The 22646-nt window shown below is 44.6% G+C and overlaps 1 protein-coding gene across 2 annotated transcripts; it reads right to left on the bottom strand.

The window, feature by feature from the left end:
* Positions 1-29: 29 nt before the first annotated feature.
* shc1 (SHC (Src homology 2 domain containing) transforming protein 1) lies at positions 30-22296 on the bottom strand. Of its 2 annotated transcripts, none has more exons than XM_053432497.1 (13): positions 22055-22296; positions 9876-10751; positions 9625-9695; positions 9064-9127; positions 7932-8051; positions 6657-6710; positions 6233-6284; positions 5046-5172; positions 4802-4949; positions 4497-4554; positions 3951-4067; positions 2934-3190; positions 30-2813 (listed from the first exon to the last, which is right to left on the bottom strand). In XM_053432497.1, exons 2-13 carry the CDS (start codon positions 10467-10469, stop codon positions 2685-2687), a joined length of 1791 nt encoding a protein of 596 aa, XP_053288472.1. In that variant the 5' UTR covers positions 10470-10751; positions 22055-22296; the 3' UTR covers positions 30-2684. The 2 variants fall into 2 exon arrangements, with proteins under 2 accessions (XP_053288472.1, XP_053288473.1); XM_053432498.1 differs by having other exon boundaries at positions 9876-10040; positions 22055-22293.
* Between the last annotated feature and the right edge of the window lie 350 nt (positions 22297-22646).

The following is a 22646-nucleotide window of genomic DNA, read 5'->3' as shown; positions in this document are numbered from 1 at the left end:
GGAATTATATCAAAAGCCAGACTCGCAAAGAGAGATGAATGATATATGTATTTATATATGCAATCTATATTTTCAGATACAGGTGTAAACAGACATGTTTCCCTAAAAACAAAAACAAAAAGTATTAAAACAGAAATATATATAAAGTCAAAATCAATATCTGTGCACGCAATCTGAAAGTAACCTTTGGCTTTCAACACAAATAAAAAAATAAAAAGTACAACAGCATCAACAACACTATCACCATCACCAACAACATTTGACACGATTTTCATGCAACAAAGGCAACTGTGATGAACAATGTTAACACAGGACCTGGCATCAAATAATGCAGAGGGTCAGGTGGGTCGGTCCCACACACACACACGCACACACACATAACCTAAAGCTCTAACCTTCAAACACCACAACAGGTAGAAGTGTGTGTCTGACCGACTCAGCCTTCCCTCTGGTATGCGTGTGCATGGTAAGATTACACGTGAGACCACTTCTGGGTTTTAGGACAAGTTAAAAGTTCGGGTTTAAGTTGAAAAGATCCCTTCTCGTATTGCAGGAGTTTGGACACAATCTCTTTGACGCGTTCAATTGGCTTAGAGAGCTGCCGCGGTGCTGTGGTGTCTGGTGGTACTTATCAAATAGGTCTTCAAATATACAACAATGAAAACAACTACCAAGCTGACCAATTCAAAGCTGATGTTATTTACAGGTGGTCAGGAAGTATCCCCACTACGGTGACATCAAGTATCTGTGACTATACATATCTGCTGAATGCAGCAGAGGAGATTGCCATCACTGGATCGGATCGTGTGTGTTTACTGGAGTGTCATTTTTGCGTCTTTGCTTTAACGGAGAGGCTTGTGTGAGATTCTCCTGTAGGCGACTACATTTGAATTAAGTACATAAGGTGACTGCATTGAAGTGACGTGACTGCATCGAAGAAACAAGGCACGATATAAAAAGATATAAAAAACAAGGTCATGAGTTGAGGGAGGAGGAAGAGGAGAGGAGAACGTCTCCCTTTCGGATCCTCCCGTTTTTTGTTTTTAAACAGCACAACTAGGAGCAGCGTTGGGCTCAACATTTCATCATTAGCAACGCTCCGAAAAAACATGCATGTCCTTATCTTCTGTTACCCCAGAACCACTTCATTAGATACAAGCTTTTACAAAATGATTCCCTCAAGTGATTTAAAAAGTAAAGCAACATCACAATACACAAACATTTTTTACCTAACCACTTACTATCACATACTTTGCATCATTTTTTGCAGAGGAAAATTCTTTGCTTAGACTGCTCAACATTTCTTATTGGCCGCCCCTTAAAGGGTTCACCTCCATAGCTTTCAGTTTACTCTGTGAAGATATGACCCATAGATTGTCAATGCAAACACATACTCAGATGTCAACGAGAAGCAGTGGCTCAGACTGATCTGGTCCGTGCTTCTCTACACGCGGTTGTTATTGTGTTTGTGGGTGACAGCAAAGTCCTTCTCACGATGTATTCAGGCACGAGCACCTTGATTCCTCTTCCGTCCAGCACAGGCCCATTTTATGTGCAATTCCGTCCATCTGATTAGCTCCCAAAGCTGTAATTATTACACAAGACAGATAACAGTTGATAATTCGAATGGCTTCCTCTTCTGCTGTTAGCGATCAAGTTCATGTTCTTTGGCGTGACAGGTGGTGCAGACCGTGTGGCGTAAAGGTGTACGTGTGTTTACAGAGGGACTAGGGCAGTACAGCTGTTACGATCCTCTTAAACCCCCAATGTCCGATTAGTATCTCAAGATAGAACAAAACACATGAAAGAAACAGGTATATGATGGTCATTGGCATAGCAGTCCCAGTTTTGCATACAGGCTTTCCTCATCAGCTCCACCTCAAAGTTCAAAAGTCTCTAACGGGAGAGTGGTTGTGTGTAGGGTGGCCCTCCTGATTGAATCGGAAGCCGACTGGTTTATGCATATTCATCAGGCAGAGTGACGTCAAAGTCAGGTTTGCAGCCAAAAAGCTCACGTGACACCTGAAGGGAGTGTTTCTGTTCGAGCCTGGTTCAGTGTCAATGACAAAGAACTGTTGCCGTCCAGTTTGGGTTTTGCCAAACACGCTCCAGCGACAGTCAGAGGAGGGAGATCACTTCCTCCAGATGGAAAGAACACAAGCTTATTCCACGTCACCTTGTCTCTTCACTCTTCAGTTCCATAATTTCTTTGTACACAATTTCAAATATTAGTAAAATGTTTTGTTTTGTTTTTCATTTTTGAACGATGTGGTTTTCTTTTTCTTAAATAAAAAAAATTGCATTTGTTTTCGGCCCCTTTCTGAAATAAGCATAGGGCTTCTCCCTGGTTCACAGTAGGCTGATGAGAAATTGCAGCAGTGCTTCTCCGTTGTGGAGCGATGCGCCTGACGGGGGTCGAGGAAGGACTGCGGATCACAGTTTGGCTTTCAAAGGGGATAGGAACATGTGGCAACAGCAGCAAGTAAGTGTTTTTGCAGAGAAAATGGTGATTTTTTTGGGGACTTTTTTGGTTTTCTTTGCGATGTGTGCTCATGTGTATGTTTGAGTGTGTTAAATGCAGTGTCGCTGCGTGTGTTATTAGAATGTGGATGTTTTGATTGTATGCTGAATTGCAGAAGGAGTGTGTGTATATTTGGTGGTGTATTTCATTGGTCGCTGCGGCGTCAGGCCCTGCGCTCGACTGGCTGTTGCAGACACACTTCGCTACCAGCTGATACGATGGGGAGTCTGTTGTCCATGTGGTAGCTGATCAGGTGACTCACACTTTCAAACCGATGATCTTTAGTACGAACCTGAAAGACAAAATACAATTGGTTAACTGCATACACACTTGTACAACCATGTGTTAGGAAAACTTTACTTTAAATTGTCCCTTGCTTATTCGCTCTTCTCCTCCCCCCACCCTGACTCACCACTCCTTCTGGGTCGACTAGTAGCAGGTGTTTGGGCTGACCCCCCTGCTGCCCTGTGAGGACGTACTGTCCGGGCGTGGTCCCGGACTCCCGCACGAGAAAGTCGCCATCTCGGGTCAGCAGCCTCTCCGCTTCCCTGCGACTTAAGCTTCCGTGGAACCAGGCCTCGCACTGCAACTGCTGCACCAGAGGGGGCGCTGTTGTCCCTGAGCTCGGTCCACCGTGCCCAGAAACCCCCAGGGCATCATCAAATGGCTCTTTAGAAACAAACACGGATAAATGTAAAATGTTGTGTTTTTTTCATGTATAAATCAAATATTTTTTTCTTCTCTCCTTTACTTTTGTCTGTTTCTATTAAGAACATGTAGAATATAAGCAGAATTTATTCCTGAGTTATTGCCTTTAATAATGTCCAGAAAAGTGTTTCTGCAGTACACACTGAAGTTGAACTTTGACCTTTGGGATGATGAAGGGTCATCACTTTATCTCAATAGACATGTGCTTTAAACTGTGCTATAAATAGGGGCATGCATATGGACAAATGGACGTGGCTGTATGCTGAAGCGGAGGCATACTAAATATTGAACTAGGTGGCCTCTAACAGATGTGTGCTATACACTTATAGCAGACTGTGCCATTAACATGAAAAGCTTTAACTATTCAGCCAATCATGTTACATAAAATGCCCCCTGTGATGGACAAAGGCACTCTAATTCTCTTATCTCTCCTCATGGCCACCTTCAGTGCGCAGCTCCGTTAGTTATATGGAATGTAAATGACACACTGTTCTGCTCAGCCACTTTGTCAATGATTGACCCTTAAGCTTGCTAAATGTTGAAATTATTAAACATTTCCTCTACCAGCAATTTGGATTAATTTAGGTTACAAAACACACATCTCATCAGTTACAAGAAATACATGTAAGAAAGTAAGTTGGTCACCTGGACTCATGAAATCTAGATGATACATCACACTGAGTAATATTAAAAACACAGAAATACAGAGTAAGACACTTACTCATGTCAAAAGCATCTCGGTGAGCGTTTCCATTTGCTGCAACTGGGGGGCGGGGTTTATCCACATTGACGTATGAAGGGTCATCGAACAGCTCCCTCCCTCCTTCTTTGGCACCCACTAAAAAAAAAGAAAAAGAGAAAGACATCAGTAACCTTGGCATTTCCCTTGTGTCCATTCAGCTGTTCACATTAAAGACGAGACGATAGCAACAAAGACAAAAGAGTGGAGAAAAGAGAGGGATTTCTCCACTGTCGGTAATGGGTTTAAACATTAAAGAGCCAAAAAATGCCCAACGTATTTAATTGTGGCACTGACCTCAAGCACACCTACAGACAAATTCCAGTAAAACTCATTATGATTAAGCAGCATTCTACCCTGAGGAGAATAACTCTATCTTAAAAAGAGGTGGGGGGGAAATAGGTGTGTCATAGTCTCTCATCAGTCTGCCTGAAATATAGCCTGAGTCATTTCCTCTCAGCCTCACAGTGAATCACAGAGACAAGAGAGAGAGAGCGAGGCAGACAGACAGGCAGAGACAGATCTCACCTGGTAGAGGCGGCAGAGGCTGCTTGTGAATGTCGTTCTGTCCCGGCTGTCCATAAGGCTGCAAACACAAGAGGCACACAAACAAATGAGTCACTGCACAATGTGGACACACTCAACCCGCTGAGAGGGTTTTAGAGGTCAATAATAATGTGTTTATATCAAACAGAGCAGGGTCACAGATGTGATTTATTCTTCTCGGCTCAAACCTGAGCATTCCTTTCTATACACTGTGTATCATCGCTTAGCTGCAGTGGTGTCAGTGTCTGGATGTGCCGAAGCATGTGTGGAGTGTGTTCTCGTCTCACCAGCGTTGCCCCTGGGCGGGTCCTCATGTCAACCAGTCCACCAGGGGGAGGCTGTTTTCCAGGGAAATTATTATAGTAAGGGACATCAGCAGGCGGAGCGGCGTCATCATCTTCCTCCTCCCACGCAGAGCCGTCAAACGGAGCCATTCTGGTAGAGAAAGGGGTGATACAAAGCCAGATTAAGAAACATGTGACAACAACAAAAAAACACAAGCATCACGTGACAAAGCACATCGACGTTTACCTGTCGTGAGGTGTGACCAGTTTGGGTGGGTTCTTCAGGTACTGCTTGAAGCGCAGTTCGAAGGCCTGCCCGATGGTGCTGATAACTTCCTGGGCTAAACCCTCTGAGCACTCCAGGATGTGACATGCTGAAAGAGAGGACACACAAATGACTGAGGAAATCAAGGCAGCTGCAGGAATATATAAGTATCTATGTAAAATTGTATATACTGACTTCTTCTAAAGGAAGAGTGCATTTCATTCAGTGTAGTTTCCCCTCAAATTTCCAGATTTACATGAATAACATGAATCATATTTAAATTGGGGCTGAATATTGCAGGGACCTTAATGATACATGAACTACTCCTGCAGAATGTCAGTGTTTTTTTCCAGTTGCTCCTCAGCTCTGTGTATGTTTTTCTATTCACCAATATATCTTGAAAAATCAAGCCACATGTTCATATATTTAGCTCATAAAAATAAATGAAGCCCAAAACAGTGTTTCCTTCCACCCGATTTAGCATTCTGGGTCAGTATTGTCTGCAGTTGGCAGCGTGTCAAACTTAAAATTTAATAATGAATGGAGCCATTTGATTTATTTAACAGGATTCATTCAAATTTGTATTGTTTATATTCACATTATTTGCTGGTGGTGCAAACTTAAATCCTGGTTCTCCATGCAGTGACAGTCAATGCAGGGATTTGCAACTCACGCGTCAGAGGATATGGTCAAAACCGTTGCCCTAAAACTTATAAAATATATAAACTTGTGCAGTGCCCATTGTAAGTCTCCCTGTTGGAACGGGGTGTTTGCTTGGCCTGTGGTTGTGACCTGCAGAAATTGAGCGACGGCATTTAAAGACCAGGTGCAGGACTCGCTCCATAGAAACCTGAAGCTGTGACACCACTGCTGCACAAAGAGTTGTTCAGCTATTTATTCAAATTTTGGTGAAGCTCAACCCGAACTAGAGAATCAGTCGTTGCCTGAGATTTATTAATATGGATCATATTGTGTGTCCAAATGGCAGCCAATTCAACACTGTACCTCCTTGGGTCCTAAACAATACATATGTCAGCTGTGAGGCTGATAGGATGGAGCGGTTCTCAATATACAAGCCAAGTTCAGGCAGACAGAGATTTCCTGGATTGTTAGATTGGTATTGGCAGATGCTGCTTCAGGGAAGGTGTCATTTTGCCTTTTCTGCTCACCTCTCTGGTTGACTGGGTCTTTGGCCACATATGCTACGTACTCAGCCGTATCCTGAGGGAGACAGGGGAAGATGGTTAGGGGAAGAGGGGAAGGGGGGGAAATCGATCGGAGGAAAAAGTGAGGGCAGGTTTCAAATAGAGAGGTTGAGAACAAGAAGACATAGAAGAAAGAGATCAAGCAAAGCTGCAGCCTGTGAGTCATACAAGAAGTTAAGAACAGACACCAAGCTGAAAGAGAGATAACAGGACGTAGTGAGATCAGGTTTGAAAGAGAGGCACCGCAAACCGGAGAGGTAGCAATGGAGTGAGTGGTATTCATAGGAACAGACAATGAAAGAGGACAGGAAGGAAGGAAGGAAGGAAGGAAGGAAATGCAGATAGAAAATGTCCAGAGTGAGGTTTGAGCTGACTTTGGGTGACTCACTGGGTCTCCTCCAGAGGCGAAGGAGATGGACTGCATGTGATGATTGGCGATTATCTGTGGAAAAAGAGAGAGAGAGGAGAGAGAGAGAGAGAGGGAGAGCACATGGGTGACATGAATATGTGGAGAGCGAGATGAGAGCGTGTGGATGGGGGAGACAAATATGGATTAATTACTGAAAAGTGCTTTTTTTTCTCCCATTGAGCGCCATCAACTGCAGCCAGGATAAAACTAAGCACAGACAATAGATGGAACACTTTTTTAACAGTCTGCCGACATGTGCGATCAATAACATCAGCTAATGCTCTCTGCCTGACGTGTGGTCTGTATCTGAGGCTGCATTTGTGAATGGGTAAATGTGCACGGCAGGTTTCTTTGTGCTACTTGTTCAAATGTATGCACTGCTCTACTGTATACAGCAAAGAACTATACATCGCTCAGTAGATATTAACTCGTTAGAGGTCTAGGAGCAGGATCTTTCTCTACTTTGTGTTGATGCAGGAATGAAGAGGTTGGTTGAGATGGATTTCTGCAGCATAAGAGTAAATGAGGCAAAGTGGAGAGGCTCTAAAATGATATGGGAATCCCCTGAATTTAACAAAAGTTCATAATAAACACTGTCTGTTTGAATAAATATATTACACTAGGTTAGATTTTGATATAGAAAGATCATCTTTGATTTTAAATCAGTATTTGAAGTATTTTTTATTTTCAGTTTGTTAAGTAACAGGCTGAAAGCATTGGGGAAAAAGAATTCCAAAACATTGTCTCTGAAATGTTAACATCCCCTGTGTAAACTGGAAATTCTAGTAAGTCGTCCTGCTCCAGCTTAGCTCTCTGGCAGATGAGTGAGCATACAGCCGTGCACAGCGTTATCATATGTGGATATTCTCTGAAATACAATAAAATGACAACACTAACCCTGGACAGATAATTCAGGTTAGGAGATGTAATAAACAATAATAGTTAAGACAATAAAATAAGCTTTAAAACAAATTGTCTTCTTTATTTAAATTGTCGTTAAAGTTGATCTATAAAAATAAGTCTTAAAAAACACAAGACATCCCTAAAGCTGAGAGATGCTCAGGTTTAATCTACCTCATTAAAATTAAGAGGCTTTTAGTGCACTGGCTACAGCAGAGCTCTAACAGTCAGATGCATCTCTGACTCATGGTTAAGTCTCAAGCTGTCAGGGACAAATCTACCAAAAACCTACTGAGTTGAAACAAAAGAACACCACGGTTGCTTCGTGGAGAGGAAGCTGCTGTTCAGTCTAACCTGTTTGCAGTCGGGGGCCTGCAGATTGAGGCTGCTGGTCGAGATGGTGAGGCTGATTGTCATGCCAGCAAACTGCAGGTTACTCTTTCCCAGGATGGACGTCATACTGCGAGAGGAAGGCTGCAATGGAGAGGGATGTGGTCAATGAGTAATAAACAAACAACCTGCACAAACAGAAGCCTACAGGGTATGCTTATTGCTGCGGGTGCTGCCTGCCTGTGCACGTGAAAACTGTGTGTGTATGTGTGGAAATGCCTGAGCGTGTGGGAGTGGGAGAACAGCTGCAATTGTGAAAGTGATCCTGTCTTGAAGGCCGACTGTGACCAATGGGGAGCAGACGGGAGTCCACATACAGCAGGCTGTGCCAAGAGCATCAGGCAGACCACGCCAACTCTATTGTGCCAGCCTGTTTATCCCCGATCCTCCGCCTGATACCCCGCCTGTTCTCATGGCTCACATCCACATCTGCTCCAGAATGTTTGGAGTGAGGCGTGAGAACAGCAGCATCAAGACAAGATTCACATGCCCGGCCACATCTACCTTAGTCCAGCCAAACTCGAGGGAGGAGACGGGTTTCATCTATTCTAGTTTGCATTCTTTAACTGCTTTTTGACTGCTGTGCAGCGCTGCCAGACGGTCCCTGGTCGAACCCTGCGATGGCAGCTGGCCACTGGATTTAGCCACCTGTTTTATGGACTGTTTGGCTGGAGTTTTTTTTGAACGTTTTACAGGAACACAGCGCGCAGACACACAAAGTCTTTACAGAAGACTGGCGGCTATGTACTAGTCTGAATTGCTTCCTTGGCCTGACACTGGCTCCACAGGAGAAACAAGCTCTCCAGCCTCCCTTGTGAACAGAGGGAGGAAAAAGAGAGACAAGAGAGTGATTGGTAATTACCTGCGAGTAGCCCATTAACCGCAGAAGTGTACAATCAGCCTAAATCAAGAACTGTGTGTGTCTGTGTCTGTGTGTGTGTGTGTGTGTGTGTGTCTGAATAGCCAGCTGACCACAGAGTGGACAATCAAGCTAAATCTAGCTCTTATCCAGAAAACCCTTCCCACGGACGCCCACTTAAGCTGTATAAATAAATAATGCCCTGTAAGGGTGTGTGCTAGTGTGCATGGTGTGTACCTTTCTCCTGCGTTGGGCTCCTTTGGCTCCAGGTACCGCCTCGCACACCACAGATATTGCCTCCCTGAAACATTCAAACACAGGCGAAAGTTGCAATGGCATGTCATTAACCCCCACACCTCTCCGGATTCACAATTATGTGAATTAAACGAGATCTGGCAGCGGATGAATGAAGTTATCATCCCTGGCAGCAATACTCGTCTACACCACGGAGACAAACAGCGCTACGGAAACCAGAGGGAAACCACCAGGATTCCAGAACATTCTAATTTAGGGTCTGAGAGAGCTGCACACATGCGCGCACACACAGACACACAACCACACACACAGACACAGACACACGCACACACAAGATGATGCAGTCAGACAGTAATGCAGAGAGAAACAGGCCAGCAAGAGTGTAAGTGGGACAGAAAGCAAGCAGACTAGATAAAGAAAAATATGAGCGTTGAGTTTGTGTGTCTGTGTGTGTGTGTGTGTGTGTGTGAGATTTGACCCATTTAACCAAAGAGTTGAAATTAGAGGAATGGCGAGCCCGTGATGAGCAGTGTGTCATCTCACCTGGTGACCTGAGTTCTAGTGTTGAAGTCCAGGGCTCGCATTGACTGTAGCACTTCCACGCAGCCCATGTACTGTCCAGAAAAGAGCCAAGCAACACGTTAGCATTCCATCATCACAGTCCCGATTTACAGATGAAACAAAACAGAGGAAATAAATAGGGCAATTAGTTTCTAAAAATGTAAAGACTGGAAAGAGAGATGTGTAATTAAATATTGGAGTCAGAGGTTAGTGAGTGTGTGCCGGTCACTTACCCGTACAGTGTAAGACACACCGGCGGTGCTGACCACACCGTCAGAGTGCAGCCAGCCACGGGTGGGCTTGTTGACGAAGGAGCCATGGCGCGTCCACTCATCTCCTCCCAGTTGCCCTCCTTCCACCCGTGCCCTCCTGGACGCCCCTCCCAGCCGGTTCATGTCCTGCAGAGGAGGTCGGGGAGGAGGAGAAGGAGCAATTAGAGGGGGAACAGGGTGAAGCAGCGGAGAGGAGGAGCTAGAGCTGCCCCTGTCATCCCAAGAGGACTCAACAGGCGCGTGGGGCTGCTGCAGCCTGCTCGAGGCCTTGAGTCCTGGGAGAAGATTGGTGGAGACACCGAGACGCAGGGATCCCATCCTGGGGAAGAAGGAGCAGAGGGTGGTGGGGCTGTTCTCAGCTCGCCGGGGAGAAGTGGGGGGTAAGATGGGGGTGAGAGATGAGGAGGAGAGAGAAGAAGGTAAACCAGGGGATGGAGTGAGTGGGGTGGCAGGACTGGACGGAGGGAACGGTGACGGATTGGAGTTTGTTTCATCGTTTGAGCTCAGCGATTCACTCCGAAAGTGTGTGTACTTGGTTTTGGGGACAAGCTCCATGATGAATCTGCAGCGTCAGTTTTTATGTCCACGACAGTCCACACAGGCTCTAGTGATTCCTTCAATGTCTCTTTGTCTCAGGATTCAAAGTTTCTCCCCAGAAGGACACACAGCCATCTGTCTGTCTTGCTCGGCGTAAGAGCTGCATCCATCTGTCTGGTTGTCTGTCCTCCACTCATTACCATGCAGCCAAAACCCAACCGCTACAAAAAGGGCTTTATCCACAATGAGAGAAAAAGGAGAAAAGGTGGAGAGGAGAAGTGCGGTGTCCCAGTTAATCGACTGCAGATGAAGAGAGTTTGTTTTTAGTGCACCAGCGCAGATCATGTTGTCATCAGTTCAGTTTAAAATCTGCTTCGATGTTCATTGTGTTCCCTGGCACTGACGATGATGTGGTCTTAGCTCTGTGGTCTTAGTGTTTGTCTTGGTGTTTTTGCCACAATGTAAAACAATATCTGGGAGTATCTTGTCCCGACGTGACAGCCTCTCAGTGAGCTCCAGTTATCCAGCTGTCGGCAGCACCATGGAGAATCAGCACAAGGGATTTCTCTCAACACTCCCTCGCATGTGTTACTGCACAGGGGGGAGCGAGCATTTGCACGTTATGTGTTTACATGCATGTGAGGGAGAATAAACCCTCCCTGCCCATAGTGTCTCTTAGATTATCTGTGTGTATATGTGTGTTGGCGTGCACATATGCATGCACGTGTGAAGCAGCTCCCCTTGGCGGCTATAACCTGCTTGACACAGCCCCATAAAAATCCTATTAGCAGCCAACGAGGGGATCGCAAGGGGGCTGTGAGCACCAACACCACAACACACACACACACACACACACACAAACACACAGACACACACACTACTGAGCTCCAATTGGTCAATACTACAGCGAGCACCTGCAGAGCTCAATGAAGCCCAAAGCTGTTAAAGACGAGAGAGAAGGCTTACTGATGTATGGCTGGTCTTCAGTAGCAGCACGCCTTTCTTAACACCTACTACTCAAATGCATGATACCTTAAAACCTTTTATTGAGCTCCCATCTTTTTACTCCCTCTCTCTCTTCCTCCAAATAGATTCATGTCCTCTCTGAATGGCCCTCGCGTCTCCCTCCTCTTCCTCTCTCTTCTTCCAGATCACTTCTGGCCCGGTCTCTTTCACTCTCTCCACACTCCTTACTCCCTTGTCTCTGTCTCCTCTCTTCTCCTGGAAGTCGTCTCTCTTCCTCCACACAATGTACTCCTCCAACCTCTGTCTCTCTAACGCCTCTGCCCTCTCCCGCGCCACCACTTCCTCTCTCCTCTTCCAGATGATCTCTCTCTCCCCCTTACCCCCTCCCTCGTGTGCTCGCCCGTTCTCCAGGCTGGCTGCTTTAACAGTCCCCCTGTCGAATATATAAATGGTGACCCCTGACCTTCGGCCTCTGACTGTAATATTACGGATTGCTAGAGGCAAGGCTTGGTCAACTATTTAGACACGAGTAGAAAACAAAGAAAAAAAGTTAGTATTTAAGACTGGCCCAGCAGTGGTGGGCCGTTCCTGACCGTAGTTTTTGATATGGCTAAAACAAGTGAGGCTGCCTCGGTTCAAGAGTGTTCCCTAAAACCTGGCCACCTCAGTTAAGGATGCTTTTTGTCCGTATTTTCTCCAGAGCACCATTAGAAAGTGGTAGTTTGAGATATTGTCTGTGTCTGGTACAGTGACACACACTGCAGGAGCAGGGTGGTGATGCAACACTAGAGAATGTAGGTCATTGGCTGATGACGACTACCGGTGGGCTTGTTGTGATGGTAATGAGACCTGATCGGTCTGGTTTGAACTCCCAACCCAAGGTTCCCTGAATGTTGCTGGAGGATCCTCACAGATGAACGTGAACTAACTCATCCAGCTGGAAATGCTCAAATAAATCTGCACTGTGTTGATATTCTGACCTCTCTAGGCTCGACTGCTCTTACCCTGTTACTTATTACTGCCTAGTTCAAACAACAAGCCCAGATAATAGTCAGTTACCTGAGAGAAGAGCGCTGACACGGCCCGATATGGTTTAATTAAGACAAGTGTTACTCTGGACTTGTTTCCCTCCTTATCTAAGGCAGGGCTTATCAAGCAGCAGGTTAACTCTCAGTTCTAATACAAACAGTACAGACACCACGCATCAGCTCATATTCTGCATAGTCCAACCCTGAAGGCAAACAACAGTCCCGCTGACATTAACAGTCTCTCACAACCCAAAGTCCCACAAACAAAACAGTCTGCAGCAGTTTGACCTCTGCAGGAGGCAAGTCTACACCTACAGTCCTGCAGCCAGTCTACACCCAGAGTCCTGCAGCAAACTGACACCTCAGTGCTGTTGAGGCACTAGTCATGTATACAATCTGTTGACCTTTACTCCCTCAAAGTCGAGCAAAGGTTCACTTGCACCTTGACTAGACCTCTTGCACAAGGTTGTAAATTTGGCACCAATGTTTTAGTGACACCTTGTGAAAAACAGAAATCTTTCAACAGACTATTTCATAACACGATTGTGTTCGAAGTACAGTGCACCAGCTTGCAGTGGGCGCAGGATGCATGGCAAAAGGAACAGTCGCCTACACTAGTCTAGCACCACAGAGGGACTGTCTAGCTATTCAAGCTAGTCATCCATCTGGTCTTGGCTCAAAGGCGCCATGGAGGATCCAGTCATAAGCATGCACTGCCAGACAGGCTGGGATGATCTCCAGAAAACTGTAAAGAAGTATGGCTGGAAAAGTCACAAAAGACACCTGTAGTTGGACAATCAAAGAGCATGCAGACCAAATATAACAATCTGTAACACTGCATTAAAAATGTTCAAAGAGAGAATTGGCACTTAAAAAAGTGTAAAGATCAAACACAGATAGAGAAAAGGGCCAATGTGGTCTTAAACAAAGAGATGCTGAACTGCTCTATAAGCAGAGATAACCCTGGTCTTACTTTAGGATGTTATAATAGACAGCACACAGTGCAGGTCAGGTGACTGCAGAGGAGATGACCCTCTACATGAGGTGAAGTCCTGAGTCACCTACACACAGACAGCAATAGGAACAGACTGTCACAGACATAGAACACCTAATAATCAGTGATTAGTGGCCATGTGGCCAAGCACCTGCACAGAGTGATATGCACAAGTGGAATCAGTAAGATAATCAAATCTATGCAGCCATTCCTGATTCTAGCACATCAGCTTGACTGATGAACACGTTGCCGTAGTCGCGGTGGATAAAGGTGAGATCAGGACAAGCAGCGCTGAGCTGAATCGCACCAGACCAGCACACAGAATGGGGAGGGGGAGACAGGTGACCTGAAACAACCCTGATTCTCGGAGACTGCCGAGCTCCGCATAGACAAAGACTGTCTAGAAAAGCAAGAAAAAATCCTGTCTAAGAAGGAGACTCTTCGACTATTAAGGTCTACTGCTTCTTATTTCCTAAAAATACACAATTACCTAATGGAACAGCACCAGTTTTAACGATAAGACAAGAAAAATGAACTTTACATGTTGGTCTGTCTGCAGCTGCTGCCCGTTGCTATGGCAACAGACATTAAAAGAGATGCCTGCGGAGGATAGTCCCGACAACGACAGAAATCTTCAGACAAAGAGAGAACTACTTTATCGAGTCACACGGCAGCAATTAATAGCTGCGTTAAAAGACAATTTTTTTTCATCCAACCGGAGGAAAAACTACAGACTCCTAGAAAAATCAATAGGTTTCAGGAAATGATCAAAGTTTGACCAGCGTCGCGCCAGCCATAAAACCAATCAATGTTGACATCCCATAGCGGCTGCATGCACTGAGTCCAATTAGAGAGTGTAGATCTCTGTGTCGGACAATATCTAAAAAGAACAACTATCACTTTTCTAACTACAGAAGAAACAACAACTACATTGACCACTTACTTTTAAAAGACAACATTTGTGTTTAGAAAAGTTGCATAAAAACAACCTGAATATTCTGTGCAGCAGATAACAAAGACTGGATATTAACCTGCAGAGAAGAAATCACAAAAGAGTCTATATTTACACAATGATAAAGTAACTCAAATTGTATAAAGTAAGTCTAATCAATTTATCTAAAAGTTCCTTTTTTCAAGAACAGTTCCTTTTTTTGGTTTAAAGAGCATGTAGCTGATAATCCATGTGGATTCATCTAAAGCTGGGCTCAATCTTCACATGAGAACCACATTAATGTTTAAACAGCACCAGACGCGCATTTGTCCTTTCTTTCTTCTTTCCTGGCTGTCCGTCCGTCCACTCCCTGAAAAACGTGCTTCTCCTCTGATACACTCTTCCGCTCGATTAATTCACAAAGTCACTGCCGACAGCTCCTCTCCATCCATCCTCTCCTCCGTTTGGCTTCCTCTTCTTCTCTTCTCTTCTCTTCTCTTCCCTCCACTCTCTCTCTCTCTCTCTTTTTCTCTCTCTCTTCTCTCTCTCTCTTTCTCTCTCTCTCTCGCTCTCTCTCAGCAGATGGTGAAATGGCAGTGCTGCCAGGATGGACAATGGCACTCCTTCATTGTGTTCCTCTTCTCCCCCTCACGTCTGTCTCTCATTCCCACTTTCCTTCCACCTCTGTCTGTTAGAGGGACGAGCACGCTGTCTGTACTCCCCTCCTTCTAGTCTGGGTGGGTGATTCTGCCTCCCATTTTCTCTTTCTCTCTTACACCCCCCCCCCCCCTCTCTCTCACTCACACACACACACACACACACACAATGTCAGCTGCTGCCTCTGCCCTCCCCACCTCTTTTTCTCCCATCCTACCTCCTTCCTGTTTCCTCCCCTTCCCCCCACCTCCTCTCTGCAGCCTCAGTCATTTAGCAGCGTACATACATGCACAGCGAGATGCTTTGCTCCTGCACATTAATGCACTCACTCCAAGGGGAGATGAAAATGGGGGAGGGAGGGAGGGTTATAGGATGGATAGATGGATATGTGTGTGTGTGCATATGTAGGGAGGAAGGGTTGACCAAGTTGGCTATTCAATGCTCCTCCCTTATTCATGTTTGGTAACCTGAGAAAAAGGGTGAAAGGGGGTGAAAGAGAGAGGGAGAGATGGAGGATGGAGACAGGAGACAGACAGTGTTCACCCTCCCCCTAGGTGCTGCACAGAGGGTAACATGAGGTCACCCTATATCATCTTCAATGATTTAAGATTCCAGATTCATATAAAGGTCACTGTAACCTTTGACAACTGAAACATAATCACTTGTCTTTGAGATCAAGTGAAAACTGATCAAACGTTGAAGAAATTCCCTCAAGCATTCTTGAGATAAAAATGCCTTCATTAAAGAGGCAAAAAACATGGGTTTTTTTAAGGCACCGTGACCTTGACCTTTGACCACTGAAATCGAATTGATTTATCAGTGAGTCCAAGTGAATTGTGTCAGATGTAAAGAAATTCCCAAAGGGCAGTCCTAATATGTCACATTGACAGTAACATTTGACCTCCAGGCACCAAAATCGAATCAGTTCATCTTTAAGTCCAAGTGAACATTTGTACCAAATTTGAAGACATTCCATCAAGGCATTCTTTAGAAATTGCGTTCACAGGATTGGGACTGACGGACAGATGGACAACCCGAAAGCATAAATTCCTCGGACCAGTGCAGAGGCATAAAAAGAAAAGACAAAAAGTCTGAAATTCCCATTACAATAAATATCCCCATGTTAACGCAACACTAAAGGCAGGTTATTAGCAGGCAACCACAAAAACAAATGAGTGATTCTGAAGAGACAGAGAGAAAGTGTAGATTCCAGCGATTGGTCAAGACATTGAAGCGTGTCTGATGAGAAGGCAGTGCAGCGGAAAGCAGAGGAAACCACCCACAGAGCGCCACAGGAACCCAGCCGAGTGCAGAGCAAGGAGTCCTCAAATGACACCCCGAACATAAGACTCCCTGCAGTACTGTGTCTGACCACCACGCCGTCATTGTGTAGTCTAGCAGTGCACTCGGGGATGTGAGGGAGAGAAACTCAAGAGAACTGCTGAGATGTCATTCAAGGTAAAATGTGCCGCTGTGCACCACACTGAGATGTGACTGGTTTCATTGTGACTGGTGAAGACGGACCCCTCCACCCACAGCCTGCACCAGGAAGCCTGTACCCAGTGAAACACATGAGACACTGTGGCTCAGAGTTGACAGATCTATTTTTCTGGATTTATAATTTGACATATATATAATTAATTATACATATATAATACACGCTCAGCTGCTAGTTTATGAAGTACATCTTACTAAAACTAATGACAACCCTGCAGGTAATTCGACCTCCATGAAAGATATTAATCTTTAGTTTGTGATCGTCACAATTAAAAAAGGACAGTCTCCAAAACATACACTGACCATTATAACCATCACAGAGACAAAATTTAAAGCAGGATTGTATAGTTAGACAGTAATACTTTTAGCTGGATGGACCTGATAAACTAATAACTCACTCAACCCATGATAGATTTACATACACAGGACTGAACAGTCTCTCGCACAATATTACAAGTTGTGACTTGAGTTTCCAGTTTCATAGGATTACCGAATATTGAATTATTTATTCGCTGCCGGGAAAACATTTAAATTACCCAGGAAACCAAATATGCAGTAAAAATATTTTGTTTTCTCAAATCCCTCATTGGGGTAAGACAATATAATGCGTCATACTGTGTTGCTCCTTATTAAACTTTTTGTAAAAATCTATTGAATAGTTCTCACATTGTTTTGTATGCTGCTTAAAAACTTGTCAAAAGTTTCAAACATTATAATAAAGTTAATCAAGTTTAGATTAGTAGAGTTATTAAAAGGAATAGAAAATAGTAATAGGCCAATTTTGTGAATTATTACATCCCTACTAAGAACTGACGTTGAATGATGTTTGAACCTAGATGTGGTCAGATGTTCAAAACATAGTCAAATTGAAAACTATTATTAGTTTATGCAAACATAGCTTTTAGGTTGCATTTAAACTATTCTTTACACACAGGGTACAAATTTGCACTCAATAACATAGTATTTTTTGGTGGTTTCGGCACATCACTTGCATCATGTGACAGGTCTTGCCGTACCTGCTATCACCCCCGTATTAAAGTTGGCGGGTTGTTTTCTCAATATCTAATTTAGAACGTTTTTCCTGCAGTCATGCAGCCTTGAATGATTATTTGAAGGAGGTTCTATCTGCTGTAATTAACTCGTTAAACCTCATATCTATGTATAAATAACTATAAAAGTGATGATTCATTGTAATGAGAAGAATAAACCCCTTTGCCACTGTGTCATGGTGTGTTTTTGGATGAGCTGGTTGTATTATTTGCATGTCTTACCATATATTCCATTGGCCATCACAGGCTGCCTGTGAGTCCGTAATCCTAAAAACACCCTAGTGCACATCAGCACACGATAAAAACAAAAAACAGGAAGACACACAATACTCAAGGAGCAAATCCCAGCTTGCTCCAATGCCGCCCTTGTAGCTACTGGACTCCCAGCATGCTTTGCTCCCAGGATCAGCTGTGGAGAGGGTCACAGGACCTCCTTGATATAAATGGCCCAGTTGATCAAGCACGCAGACGCACAACATGGACATTAAACAGAGATAGAGCGGGAGAAAGTGACAGAAAGTGGGAGAGAGAAAGAGCAAGTGTGATAAGAGAATGGCAATAATCCTTTGAGCATGTTGAAACACACTCAGTGGAATGAGAGGAATCAACTGAAAGGGCCGCGTGTGTAGGATGTGACTGTCTCAGCTTGCCCAGTGTGAGATAGCCAGCGTGCATCTTGTTTGTGTGTATGCAGCGGATGTATTAACTCTCTGTGGAAGCTCCAGCCAGTCAGTATTTATAAGATGGAACAGTAAGAGGGAAGCTGAGATAGAGCTCTGGATCTAATGCACACGCTGCAGGGCCACATGTGCTGTCTGCTCTTATTCTGTGTGTAAGTGTGTGTGTGTGTGCGCGTGTTTGTGCGAGTGTGTGTGTTGGTGTTTGTAATCCGATTTTCGCCCCTTTGCATTCTGTAGAACAGAAAATGAGCGTCGATGAGTAAACTGACTGACCTTTTCTTGACTGCGAGACAGTTCACATTAGAGACGAGAGAGATGATGATGATGAAGCTGATGAGTGCAGAGAAAACAGAGGGACGGAGAGAAAAAGTCTGAAAGAGCAAATCGTCTCTGATATGAGGAGACATGCAAACACACATTTAAGCAAGATGGCGATCAAATTTTCAAAGATTAGAGGGTGGGAGTGAACATTAGATTAGCCAGGCATTCAGCAGGAGGCCTTTCTGCTGGTTTCATAGCTCACCACGCACACAGCAAACATGTGAGCCGGCTATTTTGGGTCGTGCCAACCCCCCCAAGCAGCCCCTCTAACCACACTCCCACATCTCTATCTCCTTCCATCATTCCCTTCCTGCTGCCACCCACTGCCTCTCTCCACATACAACTTCCCCCTCGCTACACAGTTTATTTGTCATATGCAGTGTTACTTCACTTCTTTACTTTTTGAGTAACACGTGTTCTGAGTTCCACACTCGACTACCAAAGCTGTTCAGGGTAAAAGGTTGGTCAGGCCTTGAACACATTTACCCTCAGATCCTAATAGTTCTTGATTTAAGGCCCAGCTTTTCCTGTTTGGCTGCTTGTGTGTGGGTTGGCATTTACATTAGGTTCTCATTGATTGATGACCTCTTATTGGTTATTTTCTATTCTCTGCAATCAGTATGGGACAATCGAAAGCATAACACAGCGATAACAGCTCTAAGAATGGGAATTTGGCCTGCTCCAGACTGGATATTAACCTTAAGTGACCTTGTATGGCAGACGCAGAAGTCCAATCTCACACCAACACATTGGCCCCAGCTTCAGGAAGGGTGTACGGAGCCCTGCTTTGCAAAAGAGGTAACTTCTGTTTTATGTAATCACAGCTTTCGGCATGAAAAGAGATCAACCATAATAAAGAGCATGATTGCAGCTCGAAGTACACAACACAGCAGATGCACACTGAGTTTCATGTCAAAGCTAAAGCAACAAGCAGGACCAGCTAATACACAACCCAACTAGAGCATTGACAGTTATAACCGTTTCAACTTTTGTGTTTTGTTCCCTATATCCAAGCTACACTCACTTTTCATTGTTGACTTCACACAGGACTTTAAAACGCTGTTCAGTTGACCCGAGCAGCACGGGGGGGAAACAGATCTGAGACTAGCTCCCATTGTGTCGAGGTACAGAGACGGACAACCACACGCTACGACCTCAAAAACAAACTCCTACGTTAGTTTCAAGAAAACAGACGAACACCAGACGCAAACACACAGAAAAACAAAGACCCACAAAAGGCAGACAAACACACAGACAGACATAGTATCAAACACACCAGACAAAAAAGACACAGACAGACATATTCTTACGTGCACAGACACCCACACAAAACTGCATTGTGTGCTGAGCAGCAGCCTCGTCGTTTTTACAGCAGTTCAGACGCCGCTGTGTTCTATCAATACTAAAGTTTCAAGCATCACAAGACTGATTCAAGGCTAATATTGGCACTGGCATTCCCCAGTTACAAAAAAAACAACTGAAAAGCTCATTTCTAGTGTTGCTGCGTGTTCCTCTGTGGGCAAGTACACACCTGTCAAAGTGAGGCTGCAACAATCAAGTGTCACACTCCGCTGTCACTCAGGAGGACTAACGCTATCATCGGGCACTGATATGGTGTGAGCAGAACTGGACAGATCCAATTTTAATCAAGTGGATTTTGGGTCGTGCCAGTGCAGTGATAGAGTGACAGAGATGATGCGCTTCGACTGGCAGGTTGTGTCACAAGCTGTCCTTCTGGTTGTGTTGTTTTTTTCGTCCTCGGGCATGTGTGTGTAGGTGCACCCGTGTCCGGTTCCTCTGGCTCCTGACGTGTCCGAATCTACCATTTTTGTCGGATCGGTTGTTGATCGGGGCTCGTCTTCCCGACCTCCATTTCCATCAGGGGAGATGACTTCCACCAATCACGTCGGGGGCTGACGCTCTGGACGGTGTGGCTGACCCTGATAAGAGAAACTGAGCCCACTGCTTTCAGTCACCTCAATCATCCCACATGCCCTTGAGTCTGTTTCCATAATGGTCTGCGTGTCCTTCTCTCAGGGTGAACTTTCACTCCTGTCACAGTGACCCCGGCTCAACACATCCAAGTTGTGTTTAGCTGATCGGTCTCCATGGATACGGAGAAAACAGTTGGACTGAAGGTTTACGGGGGGGATTGTGTACAGATTTATGGTTATCCTTGTGTGCGTGTGTGTGTGTCTGTGTGTGTGTGCAACGATGTACTCTGCAGCTTATCTCAGAGATAATTTACTTTAACCTGCAGAGACTCAGCTTGACCCTGACATTACCAGGATCCATTTTCTTTATGGAATTATGGAAGTTAGGGCTAAAAAATGTATTATAATTTCCTTGCCAAACATTTTCTCAATTTTATCTACACTATGCTTCTATTCGGTAACAAATTGAAATGCTATCATTGTGTGACCGAAATGCACACATATTCTGCTAAAGTACAAAAAATCGTCACATTGAAGAAGGTGTAAGAAGCCAGTTCAGTACGGTGGCCCTGAAGTGCAAATCACAACGGCAGATTACAAAAGACAAACAGCAAATCCGAAAAGAAAACAGCAACTGACGACGCATTATTGCATACAAGAAAACACGATTGCAAAAATAAAAAACCACAACAATATAAGAAAGTGTAACAACAAAACGCAAATGTTAACGGCAAACGAGAAAATACGACGACAGATATGAAAACATAACAACTCACCAACACAAAAGGGGCGGGACAGAAGAGGCAATTACAAAACACAACAAAAAAATAAGAAAACACAAGAGCAAATAAGAAAATACAACGACAGTGTGAGAATCCTGTGAATAGCAGGTACCTACCTTCTCTCTTAGAACTAAATGTTAATGTTGTGTTTTGTAATTTGCGGATTTTTAAAAATCATTATTGCTATTTGCCATATGCACTTCAGACCATAGATAAGGGATTATGAATTATAACTGCCTTCCCCTGATCAATAGCCTCATCATTTCAGCTCTGACCTGATTGGAGGACATCTCTGTGTCTGACAGACAAACCCAAAGACATGTTAGTGACTTCCAGAGGGAGACACGAGCTTGGGGCCACTCAGGTGACTCTTCATCATATCTTATAACTAACTTCAGCACATTAGCACACTGTGACCCTGCAGAGTGGCTCAACAGGCAGCTGTGGGCTCAGTGTGTGAGAGCACAAGGGACGGACACACAACATGGGAGAGATGTGTTCACAGGCCAGTGTGATCATGAGCAACATTTTTTACCCAGTTTTTTTCACTCCACTGTCCCGACAAGCGTGTAACCCAAACTGCACACGGCCAGAAGAACAATGGTTCCCTGAAGGCACCACGACAAGAAAAGTCGATGTGTCTCCTCTGAACTAGTGTTTTATTTATTTATGTATTAGTAGTACAATAACTGCGGTGAACAGGCGCTCACCACGAACGAAACCCTGCCCCGACAAAGTGTGGTCAACTTCAACGCGCAACTTACCAGCTCTCTTCCTCCCTTCGCCTCGATGTGTGCCTCCTCCTCCTCCTCCTTGGCAGACCCACTTCAGCTGAGTTGCATCCAGCAGCAGATCACAGGCTCGAAGCTTCTTATTCCGCACAAACACTTCAGATTAACTTTCATACGGGCTGACTCTGAAACTTCTTCTCTGCTCTCCCCTTCCTTCCTTCCTCCTCCTCCCTCCCTCCCTCCCTCCACGACAGAAGCCACTTCCGCGAACAAATGGCAACGTCATCTGGCACCGTGTGCGGCTGTGTGGTTGTGTGCGTGTGTGTGTGCGTGTGTATGTGTGTGTGTTTTGCACCTGGCCTATTCAATGCAGATTGCGCAAAAGTAAAATGTTCCACATCGCGAGCCACAAACAGAACCTGGTTTATTTTTTACCCTCAATAAATGATAGTGAACTTTCATATTCGTGTTTTTGTCACTAAAGTGCATTGTCCAATAAAAAACAAAAAACATCTGTATTACCTTATTATGACCTTTATGATGATTATGATTTGTGTTGTTTAACTCTTCTGGACTGAGGCTTCAGATGTGGATCCTGGAATCTGTGGGAGCCACTCTCCCAGTT

This window comes from Pleuronectes platessa, chromosome 10 (assembly GCF_947347685.1).
Source record: "Pleuronectes platessa chromosome 10, fPlePla1.1, whole genome shotgun sequence".
NCBI classification, from domain to species: domain Eukaryota; kingdom Metazoa; phylum Chordata; class Actinopteri; order Pleuronectiformes; family Pleuronectidae; genus Pleuronectes; species Pleuronectes platessa.
Note: the sequence above shows the minus strand (reverse complement) of the source record. Positions and strands in the feature narration are given on the sequence as shown.

What these genes read in the sequence shown, in the direction of transcription:
- shc1 (XM_053432497.1), bottom strand. Translation starts at nt 10,469, where the DNA reads ATGGAGCTTGTCCCCAAAACCAAGTACACACACTTTCGGAGTGAATCG. An exon ending in TCGCCTCTGGAGGAGACCCA is followed by an intron (nt 6,285 to 6,656) that starts GTGAGTCACCCA and finishes TGTCTCCCTCAG; the next exon opens with GATACGGCTGAGTACGTAGC. An exon ending in CCCGCCCAGGGGCAACGCTG is followed by an intron (nt 4,555 to 4,801) that starts GTGAGACGAGAA and finishes TTGTGTTTGCAG; the next exon opens with CCTTATGGACAGCCGGGACA.